Source organism: Triturus cristatus, chromosome 4_1 (genome assembly GCF_964204655.1).
Source record: "Triturus cristatus chromosome 4_1, aTriCri1.1, whole genome shotgun sequence".
NCBI lineage: Eukaryota > Metazoa > Chordata > Amphibia > Caudata > Salamandridae > Triturus > Triturus cristatus.
In genome coordinates, this window is record NC_140585.1 from 565464729 (window position 1) to 565480756 (window position 16028).

Consider the following 16028-nt stretch of genomic DNA (forward strand, 5'->3'; position numbering starts at 1 on the left):
AGTACACATCAATCCATTTTTTAAATCCATGGACTCAAGAATATTTTCTAACCTTCAACCCATGATTTAAACATCCTTGAATTTCAATACCTCTCTGGTCGAAATCTGTGCCTATGCGGGCGCTGAAGATCCCACCTCTGGCATTCCTTGCCCGACTCAGTGAAATCCATTGGTCCTCTGTAACTTTCCCCTTTGCAGGCTACACATTCCACTAAAGAAAAACATTACAACATGTCCAGTGAGAAACTATTTTGAAAACAAGAACTTAAAGGCACACAATGTCTACTAGACTTTGACAATGTAGCAATACGGTGTTAACAACTAACCTGTGAGTTTTACTCTTTCGTTATGTCGATCTAATAAGGAACACATACAAAACTGAATATCGAAAGGATGATCATCTATGCATATTCATGAGTAAGGGATGTCAAATATCAGACACGTCTGGTAAGACTATAATAGAAACCAAATGAATTGCTACTCGTGCAAATGATTCACCTGAAATAACAAGTCTATTCTTCCGCAATAAAGTAAAGACACACAATTTTATAGTAACCTATTTCTAAGGTAGTAGGATGTTTAACAAATATCAAATATGATTTTCTGATTTTCTAGAAGAAAAAAAAGGTTTTAATTTTGATATTCAAAAATACTAATTTTTGTATTCGTTTGATATTAGCACAATATTTTCGATGAGGGAGGAAAAATATATGTGATCTATGTGCCATTTGTAAAACTACTGTGAATATGAGTTATATAAATATGTGAGAGAGAAATTCACCAAAATCTTCTGATGATCATAGAATCATACATATATGTATGTGGAAAATAATTTAGATTAATGGCAAAATTCCAGTTGTTGGATGGGAGTAATCACAATATTAATGTTCTTATCACATCAACAATGCTATCCTTAAACTCTAGCTAATCTCATGTTGAAGACTAAAATTATAGAACAATTTTTCTAACTCTCGCACTTGAATGTTTTTTTTAGACGTAACTTACTCCTATATTAGTATTTAGTGCTTATTAAAAATATAATGGTATGTTAAAGGTGAACCCATAAATATTTTAATATACATATTGTTTTCCTTTTGCCACTTTTTAGCGTTTTTAACGTTTTCTCAATTCCCCTGTGTTGAAAAAAGCTGGATATACATGGTGGAACCAATATACTGTAAAGTGGGATTGTTTCTTTATTAAAAAGGATGAAGCCTCACTTTGTGAACACTTCATTGTAATAAACAGTACAATATGTTTTAGGTAGAATAAGGAAAGTGATCAGCTAAAATTTGTGAATTGGGTCCCTATTTGCTGTTCATTAAACAGTCTTTGCAATGATTTGCTTGTAACAACTCTTTAGTCACAATAAGCCATGGTTTGTTAACAACATAACCACATTGGCTGCATATAGCTAAAGTGCACTATCACACCTAAAATGTTCTCAGTATATCAACAACCTGCCTACCTCCTACCGAATTTTAGATTTTTATGACTGGTGCACAACATTTTTGTTCTACATCAGTTGATGCCACTTACACCTTTCATGATTTCTAGATGTGAGTATTGCCTCTTGTTTAGGTTTCTTCTACTCAATTTGCTAAATAAGAAATACTTAACCTAAAGCTACAAATATACCTCTTTAAAATAATCTTACATTCCCTATTTAGTAGTAGTCTTAACATCCTATGCAATCCACCTGTTAACTTCAACTTCTCTAATGTTGGATTCGTAACCACTTATCCACTCCTGTTTCTGCACCATAAGGTCTTTCCACATCAGAACGTCTATTAGTTTGTATTTCAGTATAATATTACATTCCTTACATAGTGGGAAAAGTAACCAAGTATTTTTTTATGTTTAATACCAACATATTTAATGGTCATACAGAGATAAAATAAATCTGTTGGCATAACCCCGTAAAAAAACTCATTAGGGAATTTAAAACTGAGAACTGAAAGTCAATATGTACTACAACCAATCACACTTGTCAACTGAGAAAGATGATTCATTACATAGTTCTAGAATGTGCCCCTGTGTAGGGCCTGTTTTCTAAAATTACCCCTGTTCTTGACTCTTTTCCAACATTATTCTTCATTCCAAATGGATAGATGCCAGATAACCCATTTGTGACAGTTGAAAGGGGTCGTAAGTAGCATAGCTTTGATTTCCCCAGCATTAAACTCAAGCCAACAAAAAATGTACGCAACTATCCTTAGCTGTCAGATATCTAAGCAGGCTGTTAAATTGATATGCTTTCCTAGCCAGCCTTATATTCTCAAATTGAATCCCAAAAAATGTGTTGATTGCTACTAATCGAGATGCCAGATTCAAGGATGCCCACCTCTGTGAAAGTAACATGCGAATATTCTAAAACAGCCAAGAACAAAAAGTAATACAAACAGAGGTTCTAAAGAGATGGATTGTGGGACTGCACAACGAGAAGGAAACATTTTCCTCTTTGGCAAAAATAGTCATTGTGTAATGGAGCCCAGGGAAGGGGATTTTATTTTGAGATGGATAAGCAAACTTTACCTGGTCCTGTAATAGGACTATGAGCCCCCAGAGACTGAGGAGTATGCCCAGATATAAGAAAAGTAATTACACACACAGATTGATCTAAATCTAGTCTATTGATCTTCAGAGACTAGAGCTTTCCATTTGTAGGTAGTCTGTGTAAATGACCTGAAGAAGGTGGCATCTCTTTGGGCCAATCCACCGAAACACATTGACATAATATACATTGAGTTCTCCAAAGAATCTCTGAATCACCATAAAACTAGCAAGCATGGTAGTGTCTACTCCAATGAAATGATTGGTGGTAATGTTGTTATTTAAGGCATTTACCTATTTTGAATGAATGAGCAAACAAGAATAGTGAGAGCAGTACGTGAGTTACTAAGAATGGATTAGCACATTTTATCTATGAAGATTGTTTATAGAGAGATCATAAAATGCAACTATTTAAAATTATTACTGCATAAGTGATTAATAACATATATATGTTTATACATACAACAGTAATCCATATGCAACTGGTGGTCTAGTATACCATTTCTTACACAAGGAGAAAGTAGGCCTTGAAAGGAAATGAGAATTAAAAGGCAACGTATTCATTGAGGATCAGGGAAATATGTGATAGCGTCAGAAACCTATTACTATTTTTGTGCATTAGATGTTGGGGGTCAGCATAAAACTAATAATATAAATTGGAGCACTGAATGAGATTTTGAGCAGACTCTATAAATGTTGAGATGAAAAGAAATTATCCTTTGGGAATAGCTCACAGAGGTGTTCCCCCTATGTTGAGTATGTCCTGCCCCTCCTAACACTAAAAAACAAAACTACTTAGCCTGTGCTGGCCGCATCATAGCACTTTTTTCAGTGACTTTTAGCAATGATATACAGCAGATATGGTGCTAGACAATCTGGAAAAAAGACATTCACATGGACAAGGCCAACAGCTTGGGCATTGCAGAGATCTATTGGCTTTGCCAATGCATGTTCAGTGTTGATGGGTCTTGCTGAACACATGTGGAAATGATAGTGAAAAACAGTTGAGGAGCTTTGAAGGAAAGTGCATATGTGGTGTAACAGCCACAGCTGCAGACATGGGAACTGGGGAACCAGGTTCCAATCTCGGGGTCGGCTGAAAAAGTTTGATTCTGGGAAAATCGTTTACACTTACCCCTGCCTAAGACAATGAATGGGTCATTGTGTAATGGTACTGGTGAGCACTGAAAGTACTCCAATACCATTGGGTGGTGTTAGCACTATGGCAAGATGGAGGACAGTACAATTGCTCCAATACCATCAGATCTGGCAAAAAAAATTATTAAAGCATTAGTGACGAGGGAGATAGTGGGAGGACGGGTCAAGCAGGCAAGCAGGAGGGGATGGGGAAATGGGCAAGCAACAACAGTAAAAAAAACCTTAATTGAAGCAGGATCAGTGTAAAAAATTAATGTGTCATTGTGTAATGTAACTGGTGGGCGCTTAAAGCGCTCCAATACCATCGGCTTCTGTTCACGCAATGGCATGACGGACGATAGAGCATACATTTTGGTGGTGTGTGTATGTGTACAAGTTAGACGGCCTGAAAACACAAGTATTCCTATGGAGTGCTTGAAATCAAAGAAAAGAATAGCTCCGCAAAATTGGAGCAATGTAAGGAGAAATGTACTTCGTACATGTGCTATGGGAGGGCCAAACACAACAAGAGGGCATGACACATGCATGCAATGATGAGTGGCATCAAAGAAAATTATAGTGATGTTAAAGTTTACCAATGGCAGGAGATGGGCGTCCCGTAAGCCAACAGATAGAACACAACACGTCTATATGAGACAGCGCATGCGCTGTCTAGCTGAGAACTAAAAAGGAGAGAAGGAAATAGAAAAAAAACAGGAAAGGGGAAACCGGTATGAAATATTTGTCTAAAATGTCCTTTTGCTCTCTTGCACAAGGAGAGAAGAGGGGGGAAATGCTTAATCTGGGTGTTAATTTTGGTCCTGTCAGATAAAGGAAGAGGTGGGAATGGAAAAGAGTAGTTGTCTGCAAATGATCAAGTCAGTAATTTCATCATTTGCCATGTTTATGACATTTATGGTACCACTAAGGTCTTTTAAGTCTGTAAGATTATTTTTAGTACTTTCTCTCTTCTGTCCCAATTTATGACCAGATTCATACCCATAAGTCTTGTTGTTATCTCGGAAGGGTCTCTTAGCAGCAAGAATAGGATCTCCTGCTAAGTCTCTAACTGTTCTTTGGTTGAAATGTCCTTCAACTTGGTTCCTCTGATTGCTACATATTGGGGACTGTGCAACAGAAAGTGTGACAGAACTTCTCTCTGGCTGTCATTCAACAGATACTGCAACATGCCTTTTCTTTAGCAGGGGCAACAGTAGCAGCACACCACTTTTTGCCATAGTTAGAATTCTTCTCAACCCTTGATTTGTTTAATGCCTTCTGATATGTTTGGGGTGATGTGATAGAACAAACAGGCCTGATACGCTGGCTGATTTGATATTCTCCAACTCTTTGCTCCAGTCTTCCAAGTTTCAGGACATTTTGGATATGGTTTTGTTGACTCCTTTTATAGTCGTTAGGGCAAATTTTGGGTTTTAACTTGAAAGCAGAGGCTTAGAATGTTTATTTTTTCCCTTCCATGCAGTGGCACAGTTGAATTTCTTTTTGCATGGAGAAATGTTCCTGCTTCATCCAGGGGGCTGTTCCTGTTTACTTTCAGTGATTTCAGGCCATATTTTTAATTAGTGCATTTGGTATCTATTTCACATTTTAAAGCAATGGTGGAGGATCTAGCTGGAACCACAAGAAGAGGCATGACTCAGGCAATGTGCTACAAAAAGTGATGGCTAAAGGAGCAGGCAAATCAGAATATCACATGCTGAGATTTTAGAATTTTCAGTTGCCCCTGGGCCTACTCTCTGGTGGATTCCAGTCAAGTCTCCAAATTTTTGATATCCATACTTTAATAGTATATGGCAGCTTCAGGTAAAAGTGGTCAATTTATTATTCTGTGACATTTTCTGTTGGTTGCCTGTATAAGCCCAGTTAAATTCACAGTTGCATTTTGGACATGTAAAAACACTAAACACAAAAATCTGAGAGTTTTACTAGGAATTAATGGTACATCAGAAGGACATAGATTTGCAGTATCTGGGCCTTATAACTAATGGTCTGTTTGTCGAGTAGTGGACCCTGACTCTGCTTTCACATAGTCTACAAGTAATCCTTGACTCTCTTCCACCTTCTATAGGTACTCATTGATGCCAAGCTTCTGTTTTCATTTGTTTGTGCAAGTCACTTTCTTGAGGATCTGCCTCCAGTGGATTTTGTCTTCCTCTGTTTGCCTCTGAGAAATACAGGAGCAAACATGCACATTGCCATGATGGCAGAAATGATCAGGATTTCAAAAGGGTGTAGGACTTGAATCTGAGTAGGGCCTGGGAACAAGTGTGGCGCCGCGGCCAGGGCGACTGACTCCTGAATCTGGGGATCATGGATCGATCCCCGGCGCTGGTGGCAGATTAGCCCAGCACCATGTGATTCTGGGCAATAGCTTACTTAATCTTCCCAACGGCCCCCAGCATCTAGAGACCCTTACAGGTGATTTTTTGTGCTTTACAAATGTGGATTATTATTATGAGTGCCCAGCTAATTCTTCTGTTTCTGGAGTTAACACCAATGCTAGCCCCACAAAATTACTGAGGCCCATGGTACCTTTCACTAAATAACTTGCAGAATTCTGGTCAATTTGTATTGGGAGTTTTTTGTTGCTGTGGAGAAAATCAAGTGGATGAGTGTTTAAAGTTGGAACCCTGCTTAGATCTTTAACAGTAATAGCATTTGAAACAGCAGATTGTTCTTTCTTACATTGTAACACCTACGTACCATCCCCACCCCTCATTATGACAAAGTTCTGGAATTCTTTAGATTTTCATTTGTCTTGCTTCAATGCCAGTTTAGTTTTTATGCAAATGTGATTGCTAGAGTATCCATGGTGTCGAATTCAAGGTCCTAATAGTTATGAGGACCAACCCACACTTCCTGCAAAAGGCCATATTCAATTTCCATACAAGTAAAACAGACAAATACTGAGTTTCTTTCAAGAACCAAAGGTTCAGGTCAAAGCTGCACTGCATACAGTTGATGCCCATAGTGTGATAATCTATGACCTGGAGAGAAGAAAACCAATTGGGAAAGGGAAACAGTTCTTTGCATCATTTGCAGACAGTATCAAAGGGAAACTTGTCACCAAGAACACCATCTCAAGATGGATAGCCCAAACAATTCAAGTATTACAAAAAAGCTGCCATATAGCCAGTAACTAAACCATTAACACACACAACAAGGAAGAAGGGAGCTACATTCGTCTTCCTGGCAAAAGTTATTTTGAGCCGCATATGTCTGGCAGCCACATGGCCTTCACTACACACATTCACAAAACACTACTGCATCGACACCCAGGTTAAAAAAAAGTACTGAGGCATTTATTTGCAAGTTCAACCGCCTTTTCAACCTAGCGATCACAGTGAAGAAATCGTTGCACAACATATGAATACAGAAAAGATTCCCACAGCAAAACTAAATGGTTACTTACCAGTAGGAGTAGTTTTGCAGATTTAAAAATGTTCTGGATTCACATGAGACCCATCTGCCTCCCCAGGAAATTAGGTGAGACAAGGTAAACAAAGGCATACATGAAACATAAATGAGGTACAAATTAGAAGGATACCGGAACAGACAGTAAAAAGAATCTGAAGATGTAGACCACCCACAGGGGCTTATGAGATGGGAGTCTGACATCAGGAGAAGGCTGAACCAAGTGCCAAATGGTGAAGACAGTTTATGCCAAACAACAACAAAAAGAGAGAGAAAAGAGAGACTGCTACAAAGAGGAGAGTTCTCGACCCAACCACCAGATGGCGGATTAATGCACAGCATGTGAATCCAGAAAATTCTTCAAACTGCAAAACTACTGGTAAGTAACCATTTCACTGCCTGTGACCAAGACCATTAGTTTAGTATTGTCTGGATAGGTTGTATTGGCATTTGCACCAGATGAACCATAGGGGTCCCACAGGCGTGGAACAATGTAGGTCTCAGGAAGGATCCCTGAGGGACCCCAAAGTGGAAATGATAGGCAAGAGCTTGAAAGGGTGTAAGGGAATGTACTGCTTTTGGGCAGCTAGAAAAGAATGAAAAAATGTTAATGCATTGTTACAGACCCCCAGATCAAAGGGTGAGTCTAGAAGAATAAGATGTTAGATTCTATTGAATGCTGCGTACAGGTCTAATGAAAATAAATACAGCTGAGAAACTATTGTCTAGAATGGAAGGTAGATGTTCGGTGAAATCCATAGTGAGAATAGGCCACCAAGCGTTTGGCTTCCAGGTACTTTGAAACTTAGTGATCAACATTTTTGGAGATTGCTGGAAGCAACGGAATCAGACTACAGCTGGATAAGACCAAAGGATCCGTAGATGTTTTTTTGAGCAAAGGAATACATAATACTAGCTCATTTTGAGCTAGTAGGAAATGTACCAGATGCAAGAGATTAACAAGCTGGCAGAGAAAAGGACTGTGTGCATCCTTACCTAGCTTCAAGATAGGTTGTGTGCAAAGGCCATTCGCTGAGCCCGAGAAACAAACAAAAAGGCTTGCCTGAATGTCATCCAGGACAGCAGGCCGAAGTGCTCAAGATAGTGTCTGGGAGAAGAGCTGGGAAGGATGGGGTGAGGGGCTAATGGGTAGTATTGTAATTGGATAGATAAGTTGATAGGGTAGTTGGGAGGCAATATTACTATAAATGTGGTCATTTTTTCAGAGAAACTACTAAATTATTGCAGTTACTGTGACAGAATAATCTGCTGTTGACAAGCCTCCTGATGAAGAAGAAGTTTTACAATAGAAAGAATGTCTTTAGCAGGGTGAGCCAATCTGATCAGTTTAAAGTGGTGCAGGCCTTATTTTTAACCTATTCATGAACACTTTAGATTTCATAGTGTACTTGCAAAACACCAGTCTGGGTTTTTCTCTGAAAATATTTGTCAGGCAGTTACAGACCAGAAACCACAATGACTTACCCAATGCTGGGAACTAATATAGTTCTTCATTAGGATCATTTCAGACTAGATAGTTAGAATTGAAGATATTCAAGAATCTGTTCAGCATGAAGGCCTTGTGCACTTTTTGTAGCATTGTTTACTTGATCCTCTCACTGCAGGAATGCCTAGATGACCATCAAGGCCAAGCTTTTAGCACACTGGTAAGGTCAGGTGTTAGTGACACAATAGTCTGCCCCAGCAGTGATCAAATAAATCAGATAACTTACTCAAATTAATCAGGAATAAAATCATCAAATACATTCAACTAATGAACCTCCGCTACAGATTGGCACTTCGCCTCAAAATCCCACCATACAAGAGAAAAAACACAGATGGCACATCTTTCTCTGTTCAGGCAGCCATACTATGAAATTCATTACCCCCAAACATAAGATCTACTTATAACTATCTTATTTTCAGAAGACTACTCAAGAGTTGGGTCTTTTCTAAATAACCACTGTACTCAAACATAAATGTACACAATATCCCTGTGCATATAAACATTTAATTTGATTATATGTATGCATCTGTATTTCTTGACATAAATATGTACTTCTGTATCTATGTATGTATTACTTTACTTCTGCTGTAAAGAAAATGTAAATGTATGTGTCTTGTAAAGCGCACTGCTGCCCGCTGGGGAACCCGTCCTGGTTATCCCTGTGAGATGGTCCTTCCAGGGTATCTCCAAGGTGAAACCAGGCATCCCCGGCGAATGTGGGGGGCCGTTGTGGAGATGAGGCAAGCTAATGCCCAGAGTTGCCGAGTGTGATCCCTAGTTAGAGTAGGCACCGAAGCGAGAATTATCGAGTTCGCTGGCCCTGGTCCATGACCCTGCTGCATCGGGAATTGAACCCTGGTCCCAGTCCGTCCTGTGCTTCTGGGTCTGCTGCCTCTAACCAGTGAGCCACACCACTCCACTAGGAAAAGCTTTGACTCTCTCTGATGCACTACCCTATATTTCACCCTATACCTCTCTCAATATATCCTCTACCTCCACTCTCTGACTCATCCCAAAACTCATTTTACTACTATGATCTCCCTAATCCATCTCTAGAGATTCTTTCCTACATCTCTCCTTATACTCACCCCAAACCTAAACTTACTACTATAATCCCCCAATAAAATCTTTCTAGCCGCTTCCCTCTTCTATCACCCCATTCACTCCATTATCCTTTTCAAATCAACTAACAGAGTCACACGTCCAGTATTCAAATTAACTAATGTTTAACTATACTAATCCACCACTAATTCTTTTTGGGTTCTGGAGTAGCGTGCTACTCGCCGAAAAGCAATCCAATGCTTCGTCAGGGGTAGTAAGCATTATATAAATATAATTACAATATAATTCAATGGATGGTTCATTTTAAGTTGTTGGTTATAGTCAGCCCATGTACTGAACATATTTTACTACTTCTAGCCACTCTTCTCTATTAAACAAGTAGTTTTCATTCTTGGGTTTTTCCCAAAATCCATTGTCTTTGATGTTTGTTTATCTTTTGCGGGACCGATAACTAGGCAGGATTTTTCCTTAGCATGTAGTTCCCGTTGGAGGGCAGTGGGTGTATGGGCAATAATTGTGGCATTATCTGAGAACAATGAGGCTCCAAATTATGGGAATGTCTTGGGATTCTTGGGGGCTCAGTCATTGTGGATTCTTTAGGGCTCAGTCATTGTGGTTTTTGGTGTAGAGTAAGAAAGGTATTGGGGCAAGAAGACAGCCATGTTTAACTCCACAGTTGATAGTGAACTGTCAGCTTGGGTCACCTATTTTGACTCAGCCTTACTTGGAAGTTGCATTTGAATGCAACATTTTTGTAAGAAAAATCAGGGCATGATCTAGGCATAACAGAGAAAGTTTTCTCCATAATCTTTCCCTTTAAAATAGATCACAAGTTGATGTAAAATCCAGGATGGGGCTATATAGTGCTGTCTTCTTTTTTGTAATCTATTTCTGACTAATACAAAGACTTGGTCTGTCATTGAGAGACCCACTTTGAAAACACCTTGAATTGGGCTTAGCATGTTTTTCTTTTACATTCAAAGAGACGTCCAATGAGACTGATGTATCTGTATGATTTCGGCTCATCTTTTGGTCTCTTCTTGAAGAAGGGCATGGAAATGCTGTTCCAGCAAGAGCAGGTTCCCGTGGCTAAGATCTCTTATAAAATTGCAGTTACAAATTTTGCCCACCATTCAGAAAACAGTTTGAAAACATCTGGTAGTACCTTATTTGCGTCCAAGGGTTTCCAAGTGGGGAGCTCTTGAATGACGAACGCTATTTTCTCCACCTGAAAGATGTTTTCTAATTTAGCTTCTGTGCTACTTTCAACATTGACAGTCAGTCAAGCTAAGCTAAAAACCATGGCTTATTGATGATTTATCTGCAATGTTTGCCTCAAGGATGTTCCTTCTAGTGCTAAGGTCTTCACTGATTCTTTTTCAGAAATTTGCGAATCCAAATCATTCCAGATGTTTTTTTATTTCCTCATCCTCTTTTCTTTTTATAAGCATTTTATTTCCTGGATGTTTAAATTTCCTCCACTCGGGCCCTTGAGTTTGCAGTTCCTTTTTAGGTCTCGCCTGACCCAGCGCATGCGCTGCCCTGGCGAGACTTTTAGTGAGGGCTCAAAAATGCTACCATGGCCAGCCTAGAGCTACAGTGCACGTGCGCGCGCTTAGGAGCAGAGGCACACCATGGCAAACCTCATCATGCTCATTAAGGGCCCACGATCACTATCACTTTTGCCCACGATCACTTTCGAGGCACCCCTTTGATGTTCTCGTTCAAAGAACATCAAACATCAAAGAACATGTTGTTGTGTTAATGCTCTGCCACGCCCGTTTGACTTACAATGTGCTTTCTCTTTCCACAAACTCGATGTTTGCGTTCCTTTATTTTGATATGCTTTTAGTATTACAGCCACACACACAACCACAGCCACACACACAACCACACACACAACCACAACCACACACACAACCACAACCACACACACAACCATACAACCACACACACCCACAACCACAACCACACACACACAACAACAACCACACACAACCACACACACACATACAATCACACACACACAAACACACACACAACCACACACACAACCCTACACACAACCACACACACAACCACACACACAACCACACACACAACCACAACCACACACACAACCACACACACATACAAAACCACAACCACACACAACCACAACCACACACACAACCACATGCACAACCGCACACCCACAACCACACACAACCACACACAACCACACACACACACACAACCACACACAACCACACAACCACACACACAACCACAACCACACACACAACCACACACACACAACCATACACACAACCACACACAACCACACACACACACAACCACACACACAACCAAAACCACACACACACACAACCACACACACACACACAACCACACACACAACCACAACCATACACATGACCACACACACAACCACAACCACACACAACCACACAGACACAACCACACACAACCACACACACAACTACAAACACAACCACACACACAACCACAACCACACACAGCCACACACACACAACCACAACCACACACACAACCCCACACAACCACACGCACACACAACCACACACAACCACACACACAACCACAACCACTCACACAACCACACACACACAACCACATCACACAACCACGCCCACACAACCACACACACACACAACCACAACCACACACACAACCACAACCACACACAACCACACACACACACACACGCAAGAACACACACACAACCACACACACACACAACCACAACCACACACACAACCACACACACACACAACCACACACGACCACACACACAACCACACACACAACCACACACACAACCACACACACAACCACACACACACAACCACACACACAACCACACACACACAACCACACACACAACCACACACACACACACACACACACAACCACCCACACACATAGCCACACACACAACCACACACACACAACCACACACAGCCACACACACAACCACACACACACACACACAACCACAACCACACACACAACCACACACACAACCACACACAACCACACACAACCACACATCCACTTACACACCCACAACCACACCCGCACACACACACACAACCACACACACACACACACAATCACACACACAACCACACATACAACCACACATACAACCACACACACAACCACACAACCACACATACAACCACACACACAACCACACACACATACAATCACACACACACAACCACACACACACACACACACACACACAACCACACACACACACACAACCACCCACATAACCACACACACAACCACACAACCACACACACACAACCACACATATACAACCACACACACACACACACAACCACACACACAACCACACACAACCACACATCCACACACATCCACAACTGAACCCACAACCACACCCACAACCATACCCACACATGCAACCACACACACAACCACACACACAACCACACACACACACACAACCACACACACACAATCACACACACACAAACACACACACACAACCACACACACACAACCACATCAAGCATTGGCATAGCCAATAGGTCTCACCTCTCAGACTTTATAAGTGTTTAGCCATGCAACAGTTGATGTGGTTGCACCAAGGATATTGTGCTGCATAACTAAATACTTAAAAGGTCCCAAAAGCGAGACCTATTGGCTATGCAAATGCTTGTTAAATGTTGGCAGACATCATCAAACCAGGACATATTTTCTGTTTTGTTGGGGGGAGGTGGGATGGGTGTGGTGTTGCAGGATTTTCTATATAAAAGAAATGTTTTTGATAGCAGGACAGCCATGTTGTGTTACTGTTTTTTTTCTATGTGGTGATTGTGTCCAGAGTTCTCTCCAATCCTTTGTATACCTTCCATTTCAGACTCATCTGGAGCCAATATTCCATGTGCTGGTTACATGTCGACATTCTGGACGTCTTTAATTTCAAGGAAGACAGTGTTATGGCCACTTTTTTGTTTTGGGCTTATTGTGACTAAGTGAAGGGATTCTTAGAGCATTCCTTAGTTCAGTACCTTTACCTCTGTATTGTTCCCCTTTTTAATTGACATCTATGGAAATAGAAATAAAAGGTTTAGTTTTCTGCAGATTGCTAGTTTTTGCACTTAATGCGGGGATCCAGTCTTCCTTATTTGCTGTGCATAGACAATTATTATTCTTAGAACTTTTTTCCTAGGTAAGAACATATCAAGGATGTGAATGCTTTCATGGTGATTGTCCCAGTATCTGATTTTGAGAAGATGTCGATCCTACAGGTGATTTACAAGCTACTACTTTTTCTTGTGCTGCCAGCGGAGTAGCACATTTGGTGCGATTAGAATGGGATAACTCAGGGTGCAGAGATCCATGTTTACTATAGCACTATCATGTTGTGGTTTGTTAGAAGCTCAATCAGGTACTGATCTCCTAGTTTGAGGGAATAGTGGCCACATTTCACAATAGGACATATATTTTTATTTCCTGAATTGGTGCTTTTCTGCTCTTTGTGTGGCCAGCCGCTAGTCAGTTTAGACTTGATCCCAGGGTTACTGTGGTTGCTGTATGCACACAGGCAAGGAATTTGCTATATTCCAGGCCTGCTTAGATCGCTCAATCATGCTTTGGGAGGTCTCAGCTGCAGGTGGAGCTCTCCCGTCCTTTTACTGGTGTGCTGCCAGGCAACCTGACCGTCGTAATTTCTAGTTTTAGATTTTGCCTGTATCGTGTATCAAATAATAAGGCCAACTTGGAGCAGCAGCAGCTTGCAGTTATCTACTTTTGTGGTTGTATAGCATATGAGTTTGGTTATACAGTTTTTACAGGGATCTTCTGCGTAAGTGCACTATACCCTGTGGAATTTGCTTATATCTTTTATCCGGTTAGTCTGGGAATTATTTTGGCATATGTGATTTCCTTGGTAATCCTTTGCACGCTCCCTATTTTTCAGTTTTTTAGGTTATCTAAAGATTGGGTAGTTTCTCTAGGATACTACCCTTTACTTATTCTACCTGTTCTGTGAGCCACGTATATTAGCCACACCCTAGCTGTCATTTGTATCAGGAAACTCTTTCTCCTTGAGTGAATGGAAATGTGTGCTTTGGCTGTTTCCATTGTCCATTTTGATTTTTTTTGTTAAAGAGATGAGAGGTCTACAATTGCCACCCATGGGTGTTTTGAGATTCGCTGACTGCTTGCGGGAGAGAGGACAAATAATGATGACATATTAAATGGTGTATCAAATGGACAGAACTTGGTGGAGATCACTGGGGTAACTGCAGTGACTGCTGCGACAAAATGCACATTGCCAAGATTTTGTTTAATGACTGTCTTGGTATAGTCGGCTATTGCATCGATTCCTTGGGTCAGAGTAATAAAGATGAATTTTCCAATGGGGGTGCTATTTTATTGGTCTCATCTCTCAAATGCTGCACTTTCCAGGGCATTGGTAGCCTTACTTCTTAATGCTCTAGTTTTGGGTCCCAATTACATCAGATCTTATCAGACATTGCTGTTTCTAAACCTTCTAGGTGACTGATGTAACGTGCTAAGAACTATGTGCACTAGGGTACTCACTGTGTGTTAGCTCTTCGGTACTTGCCACAGTGGTCACCATCTCCTTCTCCATCTCCATCCCTTTTTTTGCCCATTTCTCTCCAGGGTGTGGTCCATAGTTAGCCTCTCCCTTAGTAGACACACTTGAATTGCCTCTTTGATCAGTCCCCAATTAAGTGAGAACTTATCTTATGGCTCATCTTGAGAACTTGGGGGTAAATCCCCTCTTGGAACAAATTAGATTGATTACATTGACACCAAGGCTGGCACCCAATGTGTGAGATCTCATCAGATCCAAGTAGTGAGGAGTTGATCTGACCACATGAGGTGTGACTAACATGGCTGGTAGCCATGGTAGCCACTGGTGGTACATCACTTCCCTATCTCTCAAAGTCATGGCTGGTGTCACATTATTGTGTATGTTGATGATTGTATGTGTTGGGGTTAGCATTTAACTCATATACTTGTATTTACCACCACCGTCAACAATAACACTCCAGGTCATAGTTTATTTCACCAATACTCCCCTACTAGAATGTTTTTTTGGGTTGCACCTCAAAGCCATGACTAGGCGCTCTCCTCTTCCCGAGGGTTCACGTACATAACCCCTTTTCACCCACTACCTATCTTGAATTATATATTTTAATATATCTTTGATGTGTGAGCTGTGTGAAATGCCTAGACCAGGGTTCTCTAACCTTTTCTGCAATAATAGCTACTTATGTTCAATGAAAATCATCCGGAGCTA

At 40.7% G+C, this 16028-nt stretch overlaps 1 protein-coding gene across 4 annotated transcripts in view; it reads right to left on the minus strand.

Moving 5' to 3' along the window:
- Positions 1 to 16028, minus strand: part of HGF (hepatocyte growth factor) — a 475310-nt gene that overhangs the window by 203864 nt on the left and 255418 nt on the right. For all 4 annotated transcript variants that reach the window (XM_085652885.1, XM_085652884.1, XM_085652887.1 and 1 more), the window contains one exon: positions 91 to 211. In XM_085652885.1, the coding sequence (XP_085509011.1) occupies positions 91 to 211 (121 nt within the window). The remainder of the gene's footprint in view (positions 1 to 90; positions 212 to 16028) is intronic.